Source organism: Callospermophilus lateralis, chromosome 6 (assembly GCF_048772815.1).
Source record: "Callospermophilus lateralis isolate mCalLat2 chromosome 6, mCalLat2.hap1, whole genome shotgun sequence".
Taxonomy (NCBI): Eukaryota; Metazoa; Chordata; class Mammalia; order Rodentia; family Sciuridae; genus Callospermophilus; species Callospermophilus lateralis.
In genome coordinates, this window is record NC_135310.1 from 54,243,774 (window position 1) to 54,263,856 (window position 20,083).

Here is a 20,083-nt window from a genome sequence, read left to right on the forward strand (position 1 = left end):
CTATTTGTGTCTAAGACAACAACTAAAAAGTCTATAGCTATAATAAGATACCGTGATATGTGCTGAATATTCTATAATTTCATCATTGTTTGCACTTAAAGCCAAGTGAAAATCTAAATCATATGATTTTCTAGATAATGTTTACATCCTTGAAGTTGCCTGGTTTCTTCTATTGAATTGTTCTTATTCTCAGAACACAAGAGTTCCTAGTGACTTCAAAATAATTCCTAGTGACATGGCATAAGATGTGGATGATACAGAGGTTGTAATCTATTTGGTATAGATATTCCATTATTTATTTCTAACTTCAGTCTTATATTGCCTGAGATGGACACATAAATATATAAAAACAAGTAAATTACTGAACATTATCTTCAGGGGTCTTTTCATCTTTAAGTTCAGGGCTTTCTCGTGTCCTCACTGAATATTCAGGGAGAAAGTTTTTCTGATAATCTACACTGAATATATACATTTCTGATCATTACTTATAAAATGTGAGGAACACGTGTGAGAAAGTTATGAGTTGGGTATTTATCTCCCTGTCTCCCTTCCTTGTTGGGGGAAATTATCTTGTTTAGGTTTTGTTGTTGTTGTTTTTCTTAATCCAGAGTATTCCTGATAACTTGATAATTTTCATAAAATCCTGGGCTATGACTTTGGACAGAAGCTGGCCTTGAGAATTTTTCTTCATAGTAGAGGCTGTCAAACTATGTTTTCTACATTTGGATAGTTCCAGGGGTTCCTTTTTATTTATATCTTTTATCCATATCTTCCTCATGATACTTAGGAGTTTCTAACTTCTTTTATTGTTTCTTCATGATTTTCTTTTTACAAACTACTCTTTATTCTTTATTAAAAAATCACGTAGGGGCGGGGGATGTAGCTTAGTAGTAGAGCACTTACCTAGCATGTACAAGTCCCTAAATTCAATCCCTAGCACCAAAAAAAAATAAATAGTAAAATATTGTCATCATATAAAACAATTTAAATGCAGAAAAGTATATTAAATGAAAGTAAAACTCTTGTTTTCTCTAAGACATCTACTCAGCAGTTGTCCTGCCAAATATACAGTTAAAAGGAAAATATTTTCCTGTGTGTAGTTTGAATTTTCTAATTCTGAGGTTTTGTTTTGTTTTTTATTGGTGCTTATAATTATACATAGTAGTGGGATTCATTGTTACATGTTTGTATATGCACACACACACAACAGAACAATAGAATTTGGTGAGTTTCACCCCATACCTTCCTTTTCCCTCCCTGCCTCCCTTCCTCTGGTCTCCTTTCTCTACTCTTCAGATCTAATCAACTTCCTTTTCTGTCTCTCCTCTCTCTCTCTCTCTTCTCTCTTCTCTCTCTCTCTCTTCTCTCTCTTCTCTCTCTCTCTCTCTCTCTCTCTCTCTCTCTCTCTCTCTCATTTTTTTCTATGCTCCCCTCTCTCTGTCATTCTCTATGAGAGAGAACATATGATGCTTGAGTTTCTGAGTTTGGCTTCTTTTAATTAACATAATGCTTTCAAATTTCATCCATTTTCCTGCACATGACATAATTTCATTCTTTAGGACTGAAAAAAAAATTAATATACCAGTTTTCACTTGTCCTGAAACTTTAAACATAAAATTTCTGCTGTTCCCGAGTGACAAACACACTGCCTCTTAAAGAACTGCTTAGCTACTTCATTAAAAGAATAAATGACTCTTGCCCAGAAGATTATACTTAAAGGCCTTCTGGCTTATCTACTTAATCTTGGCCTTTCAAGAATTTGCCAAGTGGGTTGGAAACAAACTTGATTCCATTAAATAAATATGGAGTGCCAGATTAAATCCAAGATGGATACCTGGTTGTAGGAAATGTAGCATAGCTGGTTTTCTGCCATAAAAGGGAGAAAGGCAGAACATACGAGTGTAGATGCTGATAGAAAACAGATGTGATAATGAGAATCTGTGGACATTCTCTTATGATTGCTTCAATTTTCACAGTAAATTAGGGATCACTTCTGTGGTAAAGATGAAGATTGTGGAGAATTTTTTTTTAATTTATTTTTTTTGGTGATACTGTGGATTAAACCTAGGGACTCTCTACCACTGAGCTACGCCCCCAGCTCTTTTTATTATTTATTTTGAAACAGGGTCTCACTAAGTTGCTGAGGCTGGCCTTGCTCGCAGTCCTCCTGCCTCAACCTCCCTAGTTGCTGGGATTACAGGTGTGTACCACTATGCCCAGCTTGAAGAAACTCTTTGAAGAGTGTAAAATAGCTATCTAGGAGAATTCAACAGAGAATAATTAAGAAAATATAAATTTGAGATTTGCATCAGAGAATTAAAGTGATACCTACCAGCTATGTCCAGATTTAAAGACAGAAATGCAAAATAAAAATAAAAATTGTCTTATAACTAAGACAATCAAGAACTTAATTGTCTATAAATGTTAACTCTTCATTCTCTGTATATTTTTCCTGTATACTGTTTTCTCTTTGTATCTTCCCCATATATTTTCTTTCATCATTTTTATCTCTTTGTCCTCTTTATCTGCGTTCTGAGAAAGCTATTTGGGTTTGCGCTCCATATCACTGATTTAATTTATAGTAGAATCTGTTCTGCCATTTACTGCTTTTAATGTGTGTTTTCATTCTGCTGCTATTAGCAATTTTACAATCTTCATTTAATCTTGTATTTTTTACTTCATCCTGTTGCCTTTTTCTTCCTTTTGCAGCCTTTCAAGGTGTGTGTGTGTGTGTGTGTGTGTGTGTGTGTGTAGTGTGTGTGTGTGTGTGATATAAAGTATACTGCATTACAATACTTTTTATTCTGGAGTTTTGCAGAAGTCGTAGATAAAGTAAGACAGTTTGAGTCACTGCACTGGGATAAGATTAACATTTAATCTCATTTTGTAACTCATGGGATATAAAAGTAGAAAGTAAAATTTTAAAGTTATAATGTAAAAATGTGATGTGATGTTTGAATTATTCCTCTGAATCTCTGGCTGACCTAATTATGGTGACTACTGATTCTTTAATTTCAATTTTGCATTAAAATTCTTGCCATTGTCTAGATTGCTTTTGTCTTGTAGGTATTTCTGAGAGATGACCTAGTCAAGAGGCACATTTTATTAATTTGGGCCCTTTTTCAGTATTTTCTCATTAATACAACTTTTACCTATACATTTTGAAGATGGTAAATACGTCTGTCATTTTTTTTTTTTTCATCTTTTGCTTTTAGAATGAAATTAAGTAGCTATGGAATGCCTGTCCATTGGGTACTAGTACTGATGTACTACTTGGGAGGATGATAAATGCCTACCTTTAATTTATTAGTGAACATTTTTATCTAGTAAGCTGTATATAGTTTTGAATTAATTATAGTTCAGTTATAACAATTTTTTACAAATAGCTTTCATATCTACTATGAAAAGTTTAGAGTCATGTTAGAATCTTTAGAACAAAATTTGCTACATTAAATATAAGCATTACTATCATGGTGTCTTATTCTCTTCTTTTAGGTGGCTCTAACTAATTACACATTTGAAAATGTGAGCTTTCATGTTCTTCATCAGCGATTTCCCCTCTTTACCTTTCGGGTCTTGTCAGATTGGTTTGATAACAAGACAGATCTATACAGGTAATGTTTTACAACTCTGAAGAGGATAGTATCTTTCTTAAAATCAGCCTTATTGAGATATATGTTATATACAATAAAATGCACATATTTAAAGTGTATTGTTCAGTGACTTTGAAAAATGTGTTTCCTCTATAACCACATCCCAGTCATATAAAGGAACATAACAGCCACAGAATTCCTTTGAACAAATTTGCAGTCAGCCTACCCAAAACCTAACCATCCAGGTAAGTACTAAATGGGTTTCTATTACTTGATTACTTTTGCCTGTTCCAGAACTTCATATAAATTGAAATAATAATCTACCTCTGCCACGTGCAGTGGCACATACCTGTAATTCCAGCAAATCGGGGCTTAGGCAAGAGGCACAAGTTCAAGGCTACCCTTAGCAACTTAGCAAGACCCTCAGCAACTTAAAAGATATCTTGTCACAAAAATTTAAAAAAAAAAAAAAAGGACTGGGGATATAGCTCAGGTTGTAAAGAGCCTCTGAGTTCAATCTCCAGTCTTTTTTTTTTCTTTTTCTTTTTAAAGCTTTTCTTTTTTTTTTTTTTTTTAATAATTTATCCTTTGTGTCTGACTTCTTTAAAGAAACTCAGCAAAATGCTTTTTTGAGATTCAACCATGTTGTGTAAACCATGTTGAGATTCAACATGTTTCATGTTACTTATTTTTCTTATTGAACAGTATTTAGTTATAATATGCCACAATTTATCCACTCACCTATTAATGGACATTTGTGTGGTTTCTTGTTTAAGGCTGTAGTGAATAAAGTTAGAATAAATATTTGTATGCAAGTCTTTGTATGACATGCATTCATTTCTCAAGGGGTAGAATTGCTTACATACACTGAGTCATATGGTTAGTATATGTTAATATTTTAAGAAACTGCCAAACTCTTTCCTTTGGCATTTTATCTATTGCAAATCTGCTGGAAACAAATTTTCTCAGCCCTTATTTACCTAAAAATGTCTTTATTTCACCCTTATTTCTGAAAGACTTTTACTGTGTCTCATTCAACAGTTGAATTTTAGTTTTGTTTTTCTTATATCACTCTATAAAGATTGCATTCCCTTTTCTTCTGGCCTCCATTGTTTTTGATGAGAGATCAAAATCATTCTCACTTTTCTAGTGTATGTAATTTGTTTTATTTTCAAAATCAGACTTAACTGTTTTTAACTGCTGTTATTTTTACTCTCTATAAGACTTTAGTGGAAGCAGAGGGAGTGTCTCAATTTTCCTGATCCACCCTTAGTCTTTGGAAGTTCCTGTTCTTCTAGAGCTCAAGGATGGAGATTTCTCAGCATTCCTGTTCTTCCCACAGTGTCATTTGACCTCTGCTCTGTACCACTGCCAGGTCTTGGGCCCAAGCAGTTTTCCTGACCCTTCTCCAGAGACAGCCTCTGCTCCTTCCTCAGTAGTAGTGTCCCTTTACATGAGGTCTAGAATGCCCTTTCTTAGTGATAGTTGTTTATTGCTCAGGGCCAGCCCATGATTGGAATAGGGGAACATATCAGACCCCAGTGTTTCCTAAGCACCTCAAAGCTTGACAGGACTCAGTTTCCAGACTGTCCCCTGTGCATAGTGTCAGGGCTTGGTTTTAAATTTCATCTAGAGAAGTTGTGTTGGTCAGTTTTTAATTGCTGTGACCAAAATGCCTAACAAGAAACAACTTAAAGGAGGAAAAGTTTATTTTGGCTCACAGTTTTAGAAGTTTCAGTCCATGGTTGATCTACTCCATTGCTTTGGACCTGGGGTGAGACAGAGAACATCCTGTCAGAGGGCATGGCAGAGGAACACTTCTCAGTTTATGCCAGCCAAGAAGCAGAAGGAAAAGGAGGAAGAGAATAAGGACAAGATATAGATATAATCTCCAGGTCGTATCCCCATTGACCTACTTCTATTATCCAATCACGCCCCACCTGCCCATAGGTTCTGCCTGCTCCTAGTAGTCCTTTTAGATTATTAACCCATCAAATGGATTGACCCTCTGATGAGATTAGAGCTCTTATAATGCAATCTTTTCCAAAAAATCTTCCCTCTGGACATTGGGGGCCTAGTCTTTAACATACAAGCTTTTGGGGGATATTCCAGATCCAAACCACAACAATAGTAGACTTTGTTCTAGAGCAAAACCTTCCTAATGCATGGTTTTTGTGGACTCTCAACTGGATGCCAAGGTTGTTAACAAGTGGGTAATGATTACTAAGCCTTCAATCCCAGCATTATCAGATCTCTTCTGCCTAAACTCAGCACCTAAGCAATTACTCTCTAATAAGCCTTATAGGATTTCATCTCTGCTATTTTCAGTTCAGCCTTGGACAGTCATGAGGAACTTCGCCTGTGTTTCTGAACCCCAATTCCTGCCTTTTACACAGGTTCCCTATATCTGGTGCCTCATTCCACAGATCCCAGCTGTGAGTTGCCTGAACTCTAAGCTCTGCCTCTTTGGCTTAAACTCTAATAACTGCACTGCATTTAGAAATTATCTCCATGCTAAACTGAAGTTCATCTCATGAGTTCTCCTCTTCTAAAAAAGCAGTTTTATATTTCTTATTGTTCATTGTCCAAAAACAATTAACTTGACTCTTACCCAGGCAGGAGAATTAGTCCAGGATCAGTTACTACATTGTAGTGAAAAATGAAAATTTCTACCTCTACTTTCTATAAGTTAAAAGTAAAAAATGATAGTAATAAGCTGGAAAAAATAGTAGTATAAAGAACAAAATCCAGAAATTAATGTGTGTGATAATTAAAATGAGTGAGTCTTGGTTTATTGAATTATAAGGCTACGTGGTGTTGAGGACAGAAAAGCTAAAGCCTTAAAAACAATTTGATATACATGTCGGGGAACTATTTTCTGAGCATTTCATCTCATCTTCCAATCCCTTTTGAAAAGGGAATCTCGTGGAAGTGAGCTGAAATTACCATCAAAACATAATAGAAGCTGATGGCGCACACCTATGATCCCAGCGGCTTGAGGTAAGAGGATCATAAGTTCAAAGCCAGCTTAGCAAAAGCAAGGCGCTAAGCAACCCTGTCTCTAAAAATACAAAATAGGGCTGGGTATGTGATTCAGTAGTCAAGCGCCCCTGGGTACACTCCTTGGTACCCTCCTCAAAAAAAAAAATAATAATAATAATAATGATAATGAAAGAAAAAGCTTAGGAAAGTTATATTCTAATAAATAAAATAAACACATATTAAACTTAACTTTAAAAACTACATTCAGTTGTTTATAAGTCCTAGAATGTTCTGAATGTATGTTATACTACTTCTAATTAGTTATTATGTAGGATGTGTAATTCTGTTTTTGCCAAGGGGAATAAAAAACTGGACCTAATATTCTATGTAAGATAATTGGATTAAATATTGGACCATTTATGTTAAATGGATTATGTTATATGGAAAGACCATACATTCATTTTTTGGAGACTCTCAAGGCTATCAGAATTTTATTTTTAAATTTTTAAGTATTTTTTGGAGGGATACTGGGGATTGAACCCAGGGGTGCTTAACCACTGAGCTGCTTCCCCAGATCTTTTTATTTTGTATTTAAAGGCAGGGTCTCACGAAGTAGCTGAGGCTGGCATTGAACTTAGAATCCTCCTGCCTCGGCCTCCAAAGCCACTCAGATTACAGGAGTGTGCCACAAGTCCCGGCTAAATTTAAGTAAATTCTTACCAATAATCTTGAAGTCTTTTTTTTTTTCCTAACTTTTATTTTATTTTATTATTTTTATTTTTTTATGTGGTGCTGAAGATCAAACCCAGTGCCTCAAACGTGCTAGGCAAGTGCTCTACCACTGAGCCACAGCCACAGCCCCTCAAGCACTTTTTCATTTGATGTTTTCTACAATATTTTAAGGAAATGTGATTTATTTTTTATAAATTGATTCAGAATGAGAGGAACTTGCTAGTCAATGATTGCTTATATTAAACAGTTTGTAAAACATTATGATGTTCTAATTATTGTAATATTTTATTTTTTAAATCCAGATTTGGTCATCTTGAAGCTTCTTATTTATATGAATGAGTCATATTCCCAAAGTATTATTGTTAGGGTTTTAGAACACATTTTTCATAAAATAATGTTATATTTCATGATGAAATTCCTAAAGCAGCCTGTAAAACCTCTTCAAATGTTATAGATCTGGAGAACTCATAATACCACCTTGGATTGATTTCATCTGCCAATCCAAGGCATAGTTATTAAATAGTATTTCACTTTCTAAGCTAGAGCTATGATCTGGGAACAGAAGGTAATACAGCTCAAGAAGGTAATCTAATAAATTTTCTCCTCCATTCATGATTGTAGAACCAATTCTTAGAAGTTCAGAATAAGTGTGTTTTTATTTGGAATTATCCTATCTTCTTTTTTTACCTTCTCCCAAATGTCTAATCAAAAAAATACCCTGAGGCTGGGGCTGTAGCTCAGTGACAGAATGCTTGCCTAGCATGCTTGAGGCACTGGGTTTGATCCTCAGCGCCACATAAAAATAAGCAAATAAAATAAAGGCATTCTGTCCATCTACAACTAAAAAAATTAAAAAAAAAAATACCCTATACCCTTAGAAAGCACTAAGAACCCCCATTTCATTAGTACCCAGGCCTACCTAACTCATGCTTTATAGTTATATTTCCCGTCATCTTTCCCACATAAAAACTTGTATGGCTTCCAGTAGATGAATAGATAATGAAAATGTGGTATATAGGTACAATGGAATACTATTCATCATTAAAAATTATGGCATTTGCAGGTAAATAGATGAGTTTGGAGAATATAATGCTAAATGAAGTTAACCAATCCCAAAAAACCAAATGCTGAATGTTTTCTCTGATGTAAATATGCTGATTCATAGTGGGGTTGTAAGGGGCAGAGGGGATAGATAGATAGATAGATTGAGCAAAATGGAGAGGAGAAGGCATGGGGGTAGGGAAGACAGTGGAATGAGATGGACATTATTACCCTATGCCGCAGTCTGGCTGGGCACAAAATCACGAGCCACTCAAGCAGGAACAAACTTTATTTTTTGAAACTGCCGCCAATGCCCCTTAGGAGCCCGGGAAGATTATACGGCGTTGTTCTCCCAGAACCCAAGAAGAGGTTCCTCCTCCGGAATTCCCTCCTACCGCACTTCCCCAACCAATGGGAACTCTCCAGGAGTCCCGTAGCAGGACGAGGTGGACAGCAGGAGTCCAATATCCATATGAATGCAAATCTTAACATAATCATATCATCTCAATGGCTTGCTGGCGTCACCTTTCAACCAAAAATGCCATGCGTCATATTACTTGGCTGTGGCTCTTAGCAACCCTATACATTTATGAAGACAGGAATGGTATGACTCTACTTTGTGTACAACTAGAGATATGAAAAAATTGTGCTTTATATGTGTATTATGAATTGTAATGCATTCTGCTGTTATAAATAACAAATTAGAATTTAAAAAAAATTTTTTTAAAAACTTGTGCAGCTGAAGATATAGTTCAGTTGTTGGAGTGCTTGCCTTGTATACACAAGACCCTGGGTTCAATCTCCAGCACCAAAAAAAACTTGTATTTGCTCATTAAAATTGACTCAGACAAAATGTTAAGAGGATGGCATAATTATTTAATAATAATGAAAAAACTAACAAAGTTTAGCTGTATTGTAATTTTTTTTGTTGTTGTTGGTACCAGGGATTGAATTTAGGGACACTCCACCACTGAACCACATCCCCAACACTATTTTGTATTTTATTTAGAGACAGGAGTTTCTTAGCACCTCACCATTGCTAAGGCTGGCTTTAAACTCAATCCTCCTGTCTCAGCCTCCAGAGCCCCTGAGATTACAGGCATGTGCCCAGCTGTGTTGTAATTTTTTTTAAGGGCCACAGTAATCCATTCTTGTGTATGTGTGTGTGTGTGTGTCCCGTGTGACTAGTAGATAGATCTAGAAAGTAGGAATGAAATTTATACAAAATTTTTAATTTAAAAAGCTTAAATATTTCACAAAATATTAGTCAAAGTATGTTTATATTCATACCTATGAGAATAAATATAGATTAAAAATTGACAGTTGTTTGATAAATTGTACAAGCTAAATTGTCCCTTGTTAAAATAGCTTTTACTTGTGTAAGATAAAATATGTTTGTTACCGTTTTATCTGGTTACCAGTCAGTGGAAAGGAATACATTAATAAAGGGCAAAATGAACAAGTAGTAGGTCTACTTTTGGCTTAGTGAAGAAATAATTAATTTGCTATGATACTAGAAATTCATTAGGGCAATTATTCATAATCTGTCATCTTGCTTTCTTTGTATCACGTTGTCTCACCTTAATCTCAGTCATAATTTGACTGATAGCTCAGGTTCTGGTATAATAGGTTCATAATGTTGGTTTAGTAGGTTTGTAACAATAAACCTCACAGTAATCCTCCATTTCTTAATGTGTAATGCAAAGATGTTAAAATGTTCTACCTCATAAAGTGAATGAGAAATGTGATAGTGCATATAAAATCTTTAGCACACACAAGTTTCCCACTAAACATTAATTCATTGGTATAACTTTCTTTTCAGGATAGAAAGTTAGATTACAAATGAATGGGGAAATAGTAATTACTATAATTATGATAATAGCAGCTATATGTATTGCATTCTCTTTTTTCTAACACTTCAGATTCAGAACAGCCTTATTACTCATTTTACACATTAAAACTGGGAGCTAAAGGGTTAAATGATTTGCCTGTAGTCACCTAGTGACTTCTAATGGAGCCATAGTTAGAGTCTAGGACTAACTCCAAAATCTATGTTCTTCAGCCAAAATGAAAAAAAACCTATTAGGATGAGTGTATGTTTGTGTATACATCATTATTATATATAGTATAGTAAAAATATTTTTTAAATATAAAATATTAAGTTTATTTATTTAAGCTCTAATAATAGACCATTCTTATGTTTAATTTTGAGACAGGGTCTCACTAAGTTGCATAGGGCCTCACTAAATTGCTGAGGCTGGCTTTGAACTCATGATCCTCCTGCCTCAACTTCCTGAGCTGATGGAGTTACAGGCGTGTGCCACCATGCCCAGCTAATCAGTTTTATATACATAGTATTTACTATGTGCATAAGCTAACTTTTAACCATTTCCCTCCAGAAACAAACTTTTGTACCTCAGTAAACAAACATTAACAAATTTAAAGGGCTAATAATCTGGGAAAATGAGTTGCAACATAATGATTATATATTAACTATATTGCATACTTTTAAATGAATAGAAAAAATGTGGGTAAAAGACCTGAACAATAAATCTCAGGGGAAAAAATCCAAATGGCTGAAATATTCAAGTGTCTATCTTATTTGGCATACAAATAGCTAGCCTTAATAAGTAAGTACACAATCATTTACCTTATTAAAATAATTCGTTTCTAATATGTTGATTGTTTCTTAATTTTATTATGAATTACAGAAACAATGGCAATATTAATGTCTTATAAAAATGAATTAGGATTTTAGGAGATGGGAAACAATGTGGATAGAATTAAATAAATTTATTTACCAACTTATTTACCAACATATTCCAATTTTTATCAATGTGATCTAATAGGTAATTCTCTTGAATCTCTTGAAGTTTTGATTTATACTTAAATCTCAGCAAAATGCTTGTGTGCTACCTGACCTTTTCACAGATAATATTAGTGTCTCATTATTTTGGTGTCTCATTTGAAATTTTTCTCTTGGTCTATTTTCTGTCCAGAGAGAGGGCAAAGTGTAAATGTATCTGCTTTTCTGAATTATACCATAGTTCCACTAATTCCTTTTATAGAAGAGATGAGCCATTAAATTCATTTAATTTTAAAGGAATGCAATCAATCTATACATAATGCATTAGACCATATTTACAAATCTGTTTTGTTGAGGAGTAACATCAATCTAAAACAAAAAATGCAAATTAATATGTGATACCATTTTTTGCCTGCAAAATAGTAATAACTAAAAATCATAACCCTCAGTGTTGACAGAGATGCAAGGAAACAAGCACCTTATTATTACTAGTAGGAATCTAAAATATTAAAGCCTTTCTGGAAAGCTTTGTGTTCTTATATATTGAAAACATTGACCAAATTTAGGAATTTATCTTAAGAAAACAAGCATTTGTACAAAAATTTATCTATAAAAATATTCCTCACAGCATCTCTTATGGTAATAAAAGGTATTCAGTAACAAGGATTCAGCAATAAATTGTTATAATTAAACACTAGTATATTCTGTAGCTACAAAAATAAATAAATATGAGGAAATAATCACCATATATTAGGTTAAAATACAAGTTCTAAAACAGTGTTTCTATTTATCTATTTTGTTAAAGAATTGAGGATTCAAGGAGTTTAGGAGTTTTTAAATGTTTGCTTAATTCTCTTTAACAGTTTTATTTAAATATAATTTGTATATTTTATAATTCACCCCCATAAAAAGCATACAATTCAGTGGCTTTTAGTATATTCAAAGTTGTGCAGTCGTCATGATTAATTTTAGAATATTTTTATTGCCCCTCAAAATAACCCTGCATCATTGAGCCATTATCCTGTAATCTTTTAGATGCTACCTGGCACCACCCTTCCCAGAAAAACCTCTCACCCTCCTGTCCCATCCCCTAGGCAACCACTGATCTACTTTCTGTCCCCACAGAATTGCATATTCTAAACATTTCAATCCAAAATCATACAATATGTGATTTTTGTAACATGACTCTTTTAACATAATGTTCAGATTTATCTGTTATACAACAGCATCTATCAGTACCAATTTTTTATTGCCAAATATTATTCTATTATATGGTTTTACAGTACATTAATATATTCATTCATCAACTAATAGACATTTGAGTCTCCACTGAAAATTTTTATTGTTCATTTTTTTTAATGTAAAAGTTTTCTTGGATGTATATTCAAGAGTAGGAATTGGTGGAGTATATGGTAACTGTATGTTTAGCAATTTGAGAAACCTGCCAGAGTTATTTTCAAAGCAACTACACTATTTTACATTCCCACTAGCAGTGTTAACTAGGGTCCCAGTTTTTCCACATCCTTGCTAATGCTTGTAATTATCTATCATTTTGATAATTGGTTCATTTCTTTTCTTCTTTCACATTCATTTTTTAATTGTTGATGTATCAAAGAAAGGGTTTTTTTTAACTTTTAAAATTATGTGACTATATTGTCCTAAAAGCCATACAAAGATAGTAATATATTTTAATGTTAAATCTATAAATGAATAAATTTTACCCTTTATAATATACTCTTGAATCATTTTTTATATTTTAATAATATAGTATTAAATTAAAACTTCCTTGTATTTATTAACAAGGGCCTTTTATTATTGTTACTGCTTGCTTGTCTGTATTTGTACCAGAAGACATGGGCAACCGTATCAACCAGCTATCCCACTCTTTGGTACTTATCCAAAAGCACTAAAATCATCATACTATAGTGATATATATAATATATACACACCAGCATTTATAGCAGCGCAATTCATGATAGCCAAGTTATGGAACCAGCATTCAGTGCCCATCAGCAGATAAATGGATAAAGAAAATGTGGTACATATATACAATGGAGTATTACTCTACCATTACAAAGAAGAATGTTATTATGTTGTTTGATGGTAAGTGGATAAAACTAGAGAACATCATGCTAAATGAAATAAGCCAGACTCAAAAAGTCAAGCGTCAAGTGTTTTCTCTCTCTTATATGGAAGCCAGAGAGAGAAAGAAAGAAGGAATAAAAAAGGAGATCTCTCAAAAACAAGGGAAACCAATGGAGTGTAGTAAAAAGGTATCAAGAAGGAGTGAGGAAGAGAGAACATGGGCAGGTACAGAGGAATGAAGTCTACCAAATTTACCTATACCCATGTGCAAATATACTATAATGAATTCCACAAATATATAATAATTCAATAAATAAATAATAATAGTAGAAGGGAGATCAGTAGTGAAGAACAAACAGATCATGGAATAGGGTAGGTACTATGGAATGAGATTGATCAAATTATATTATGTGCATGTATAAATGTGGTGTAATGAATCCCACTATTATGTGTAATTATAATGCAACAATAAAAATAAAATTTTTAAAAGGTAAGGCAAAGAGTTTAATATTAAAAACATTTAAACCAAAGAATAGAACTTTTGTAATCTCACAGAAAATACTGATTTGAAACATATTTACCCTTTGTATTGTCTCATTAATAATTACTTTTCTGATTTTTCTAACTTGTCATTTCAATACAAAATCATACAATATATGATATTTTGTAACATGCTTCTTTTAGCATAATGTTCAGATTTATCTGTTATAGCATCTATCAGTACCAAATACTATTACTATCTGATTTAAACTAGACAGTAGTTTGCTGTTTTAAACTAGTGTTTACACTGAACACAAAGCCTATATGTTCTTAAAAACTTATAGATATGATAAATAATTATTATATAATCATCAATGATACCTAAGAGGGAATATTAATTTTTATAATAAAAATAGAGCGACATCAAGCAAAAATATTAAAATGATTATCCTTGGCAGTACCACCTAAACAAGTACTAGTATAAATTTTATATATTGTCACTAGGTTTCAAGCTCTTAAAATGCTTGTAATTTTGTTTTGTTTTGTTTTGTTTTGTTTTGTTTTGTTTTGTTTGTTTTACAGTGTTGGAGAATGAGTCTAGAGCCTGGTTCAATTAGCTAGGCAAAAACTCTACCACTGAACTATAATCCCAGCCTGAAATTCAGAAATTTTATAATTTTTAACATAACATTGCTTAAAAGCTCATATCTTGACCCTCTCTCCCCTGGAGTGACCTCACTTTTAATATGTAGGTTTAGGGTAGAAAATAGTACTAGTTTCAAGTATCCAGCTTTTTCCCTGATGTTCACATCATGAATTCTTTTTTAACAGATGGAAAATGGTTGATCATTATGTTAGCCGTGTTCGTGGAAATCTCCAGATGTTAGAACAGCTGGACCTGATTGGGAAAACCAGTGAAATGGCTAGACTTTTTGGCATTCAGTTTTTACATGTACTGACACGGGGTTCACAGGTAGGTAACAGTTTTTCTTGTACACATGAAAGTTCTGTATAAAATACTCACTTTTGAGGTGTTTGAAGTGATTTCATTTTTTTTATTAAACTATGTAATACCAACTAATCAATATCTAGATCATCGAATCTTATTAGTGTGATTAGAGACGTTCCTTAGAACTGGGGAATCAGCAAAGAAAGTTTACCTCTTGTTTTACATTTCTAATGTAGCTTGTTCCAAATCCCAATAGAATTTTTTAATGTAAAAATAAAGAATTTGAAAATTAATGTAAATGGTCTATGTAAAGTTTTTTAAAATGTTAAAGAAAAATTATATTAGAAACCATTTAATACTTTTGTAACTAATTTCCCAAGGATATAATGAGATATTTTGTTAAATACTTTACTGAAAATAAGTTCATGTTTTCATTTAACAAATACCTTTTTGCCTGTAGCTTGTTAAATACTTTGCTAAACATCAGAAATACTACTTTAATCAGTCAGTTCCTTTATCTTATAAAATCCTTAAGTTTAATTATCTTAATTAATTTTGATATTCTCCAATCTACCAAATCAGTAAATACTGCAAAAATAGAGTTTTAGCTACTTCAGCATTACCTGTTTATTCATTGGTTATAAATTGTTTTATTTATTATTCCCCCACAAGTTTTAGAAACTATATAAGCTGACTTTTAATAAAAGGCAAAGATACCTTAAAACCACATGAGAATATTTCGGTGGACCCATATTGTTTTTTGGTTTTTGTTTTTTGTGTGCTTTCTTTTTCTGATACCTCAAATTGTCTACTTTAATAGTGGTTATTACAATCATTAATTGCTTGATTTAGTTATGCTAGGGACTAATTCAGAAATCCTTGGATTTTCTTCTTGAAAAACGTATATCTATCTCAAGTCTCCTAACAACTTATATTCTCTAATTTTTTCAAAGAAACTTATCAGAGATTATTGACCAGTTTTTCTTTTTTAAAGAAGTCAATAATTGTGTTCTTTAAAAAAAAAAAAACACTTTATTTTATTTATTTATTTTTATGTGGTGCTGAGGATCAAACCCATTGCTTCACACACGCTGGGCAAGCACTCTACCACAGAGCCACATTCCCAGCATACTGACCAGTTTCTTAAATGAAATTGTCAAATTATACAGTTGTCTCTGCATCTGCTTATTTAGGTATAGCTGTATTTTAAAATAAAAAGAAATCTAATTGTATCTGTCTTTCCAAAATGGACTCTTTTTTTTTTTGTAAATTATTTGCTTATTTTACAGTTTTTGTTGAAGTTACAGGACTAGGAAATCTCCGAGGCACCTGAATGCTGACTAAATAATACTTTATAATTGTAAAGTAACCAAAAAAAAGTCATGCAATCTTATACTGAAGGGCAAAACATCCCCAAATGATGATCATATATTCAAATGACCAATATATTTGTATTTAAACTGAACTCTCACCTCTCCCTGTTTGCAGTACCGTGTGGAATCAATGATGCTGCGTATTGCTAAACCTATGAACTATATTCCTGTGACACCTAGTGTTCAACAAAGATCCCAAATGAGAGCCCCACAGTGTGTTCCCCTAATTATGGAGCCCGAGTCACGCTTCTATAGCAACTCTGTTCTCGTTTTGGATTTCCAGTCACTGTATCCTTCTATTGTGATTGCATACAACTACTGTTTTTCAACCTGCCTTGGCCATGTGGAGAACTTGGGAAAGTAAGGCTTTTTCAGATTTGCAGTTATATTGTTGTGCTTTATACTTCTTAGTAAAATTTCTTTGAGTGTCTCCTTGTGCTTCACATTGTCTTATGAGCAAAATGAATGGACTGTAGCACAATGCATCCATTCATTATAGTTGTCTTACTAACTGACATGGATCATGATATGATTAATTCAGCTTACTGGAAGAATGCATACATGAAGAGGATCATGAATAGATAGATAAGCTTGTATCTTTCTTTTTTTAATATTTATTTTTTAGTTGTAGTTAGACACAATACATTTATTTTTTTTATTTTTATCTATATGAATATCTGTGATTTCTGTTAACATGAAAGTTATTTTTAATTGTTGATATAAATCACTTTTCACTAGAACACTTTGAGGATTATGATTTTATAATTCTAGCTATCACATCCTCTTTACTTTTCTTAGAGTCTTTGATTTTTTTAAAAAGTTAAATTAACTATGTACTTTATTAATCCATATTAATGAAATTTTATGGACTAAATGAAAAGAACATTTTAAATTCTCAAAGGTGTAGATATTCTTGAATTCCAAGAAATATAGTCTTCCTAATGATTTTTGTGTATAGACAAAGTTTGTGAAAATTGTATTGATAATTCTGTCTTTTCATTAAAGGAATTTGGAGAAGTAATTTTTATAATCTTTTTTTGTTGTTGTTTTTCTTTAAAGGACTTAATATAAGGTGAATAGGCTGAGTTGAAATCTGTTTTTTCAGTATAGATTTTAGTGTAGTACCATTTAAGAAATGTCCTTTTAATAAATTATGAATACTTTAAGAACTGCATTTTGTAATGAGGCAGATAAACATATGTTCACTAATTGATGTTTAAATAGATGTTTGCAAATGCATTTGTAATGGAATTAGAAAGATTCCTAAAATTGCCTAAAAATTATTCTATTATTTGAGAAAGTATTTGCTTAATATTTTCTTTTTTAACAGGTATGATGAGTTCAAATTTGGCTGTACCTCTCTAAAAGTACCTCCAGATTTACTTTACCAAATTAGGCATGATATCACAGTGTCCCCCAATGGAATAGCGTTTGTCAAGGTAATACTCTTTTGTAAATGAAAGAAATCAACTGTGGCTTAACTTTTGAAGAGCTAAGTTTTAAATATTGTTGACACACAATAAAAAACAAACTAAGTTTGCTTGAGTATTTTATCTCATTAAGTCAAAGGTAAAGGAATCATCTAAGAAATCACTTCAGAAAAAAAACGTTCATCTTGTTTTACTTGAATTTAGGTTTACAATCTCTTAATTGTTAAATTGCATTAACTAAATGCAAGATTGCAAGAAATAAATTTATATACATGCATGGTGTCTGCCCTGTATAAGAATCTAGCAGACTTCAATAGCAATTTGATGATCAAAAGATGGTACCCATAAAACTTTAAGTTTCTTTACCATATACACTCTACTAATTGTTTTTCTACATTATTTTAAATCAAATGGAGACCACCTTAGATATAATGACACTCTAATGGTTTTTGTTTACATTCTTAAGAAGATATCCAAACAAATAATAGGGTCCCTTTTTTTGTCCTTTATTTTCCCTCAAAAGAAACTAAGGAACTCCTCCTAAATAAATCATTAAGGACAAATAGGAAAGATTATATTGCTTCTAATATGCCACTTTATTCATTTCTATTTCCTTTGCTGAGTCTGTACTAGAATCATGAAGCAGGGTGACTGATGGTAGAGTGGACCCCACCAACCCTCACATTTATCGTAGCGTACTTATCAAAATTATTATTCTCTGTTAGTTAGAGGTAGTGATAAACTGCAGTTCGTAATTTAGATAAGAGGAAATTTTTTTTACCAGAGAGATTATGGTATAATCTGTTTGGGGAAATTTTTTAAGTACGTATTTCCAGGGTCTAATATAGAAAATGAGATCTACTCAGAGACATGGAAATAGATTTTTTTTATTAAATTTCTCCCCATATAGAAATCAGTTATATCATGCACATTTCCGCTTATTTGGTCCCTGTTCTTTTTATATTACATCTTAGAATATTATGGCTGCTTCAAAAGGTACACTAAATGAATTAGAGGTTAGAATATGTTCTCATTGTCATATATATATAAAATCTCCCTTTAACAACATTTAAAAAATTTACATCTACATTTGACCCAATGTGTAAAGCTTAATGAAAACATTTTTTAATATCCAAGAATGTGATTATCCCATATCTGAGGTTTTAATTGTTCGATTCAACATATATAAACATGCACGTGTCTGTGAATCATCAAAGTTAATACTGTTTTATGGTTTTCATTCCTACTGGAGTTCTCATAAATTCTCCCTAGTCTTGATTAATACAAATGGTTTTTTTCTTTTTCTTTTTTTTTTTTTTTTTTTTGGCAACAACAAATTTTATCACTTCACTATTCATCCCCTCTTCCAGATTGCTAATAAATATAGGCCGGAGGGGATGGCTTAGTGGTCTAAGCATCAGATTTGAAATACCTAGAGTCCCTGGAACTACAGGTTTGAATGTCAGCAGAGTCAACCCAGCTCATCATTCTTCCAAGGTAGATAAATGGAGTTCCATGCAGATTACTGTGTGGGGTCAATAGGATGAGATCTTTAAAAACTGAGGTTGTTTATGAGTCTTTCTGGAAGGATGGGGGTTTTTTATCAAAGTTTTGAACAACATTTCCCTTGAACTTGTTATATGGTCACTAGTTGACATCCTCCTTCCTGGAGGCTTCTCAGCTCACATAGAAGTGATACATTAGATTTATAAACATTATAGGAACCTTTTAGGAGAAAAATCCTCTTCAAAAGAAATAGAATGTGATGATTTTGTATTGATGGGCACTAGTCCTAAGGCCATTCTGTTGTTAGCATGTTACAATTCATGAAAGTTGGCAATTATTATACTTTGTGTTTCCTTCTTGGTTGTCTAAATCTATACTGTTTGAGGGATTTTACACATTCTTTTTTTTCTTCATGATAGCCTTCAGTAAGAAAGGGTGTGCTGCCAAGAATGCTTGAAGAAATATTGAAGACTAGATTAATGGTAAAGCAGTCAATGAAAGCGTACAAGCAAGATAGAGCCCTGTCACGAATGCTCAATGCACGTCAGCTAGGACTGAAGCTGATAGCAAATGTCACATTCGGTTATACAGCTGCTAATTTTTCTGGAAGAATGCCATGTATTGAGGTAAATGATGCCTATCTCTAGAGACTGAAGCAGCAACAAATGAATGAATGTTTATTAAAGCATTTCATTTTGTTTTGAAACTTTAGATTAAGGGCTTCATTTCTTAATATAGGGTCAGTTTTTCCTCAAGCTAGTTCTTCTAAACATTAATATTATTGAGGATTTATGAGTTTTCTCTATGAAAACTGTCTTAATTTTAGCAATAGTTTTAAAAATTAGCATACATATATTCCTACATTATCTGGATCCAACTATTAGCATTAGGTTGCAATGACAGTTTTATAATGGTGTTTACAACAACTTTGAAACTAATTCCTTCACATGTGCTAAATAGAGATCTCATTATAGATGGGTTGGCTTATCTGAATATCAGAATAAATAAAAATCATTCCATATTTACTAGCATACCAGAAGATATGATGCAAAACCTTTCTTTTATAATGATCATTGAAAATTAAAAGACACTTTTTCATAGAATAA

At 32.7% G+C, this 20,083-nt stretch overlaps 1 protein-coding gene across 3 annotated transcripts in view; it reads left to right on the plus strand.

The window, feature by feature from the left end:
* The window catches only part of Rev3l (REV3 like, DNA directed polymerase zeta catalytic subunit), a 177,012-nt gene that overhangs the window by 124,313 nt on the left and 32,616 nt on the right, over positions 1–20,083 (plus strand). For all 3 annotated transcript variants that reach the window (XM_076858345.2, XM_076858346.2, XM_076858348.2), the window contains 5 exons: positions 3,496–3,614; positions 14,551–14,692; positions 16,157–16,401; positions 17,372–17,480; positions 19,397–19,603. In XM_076858345.2, coding sequence (XP_076714460.1) covers positions 3,496–3,614; positions 14,551–14,692; positions 16,157–16,401; positions 17,372–17,480; positions 19,397–19,603 — 822 coding nt within the window. The remainder of the gene's footprint in view (positions 1–3,495; positions 3,615–14,550; positions 14,693–16,156; positions 16,402–17,371; positions 17,481–19,396; positions 19,604–20,083) is intronic.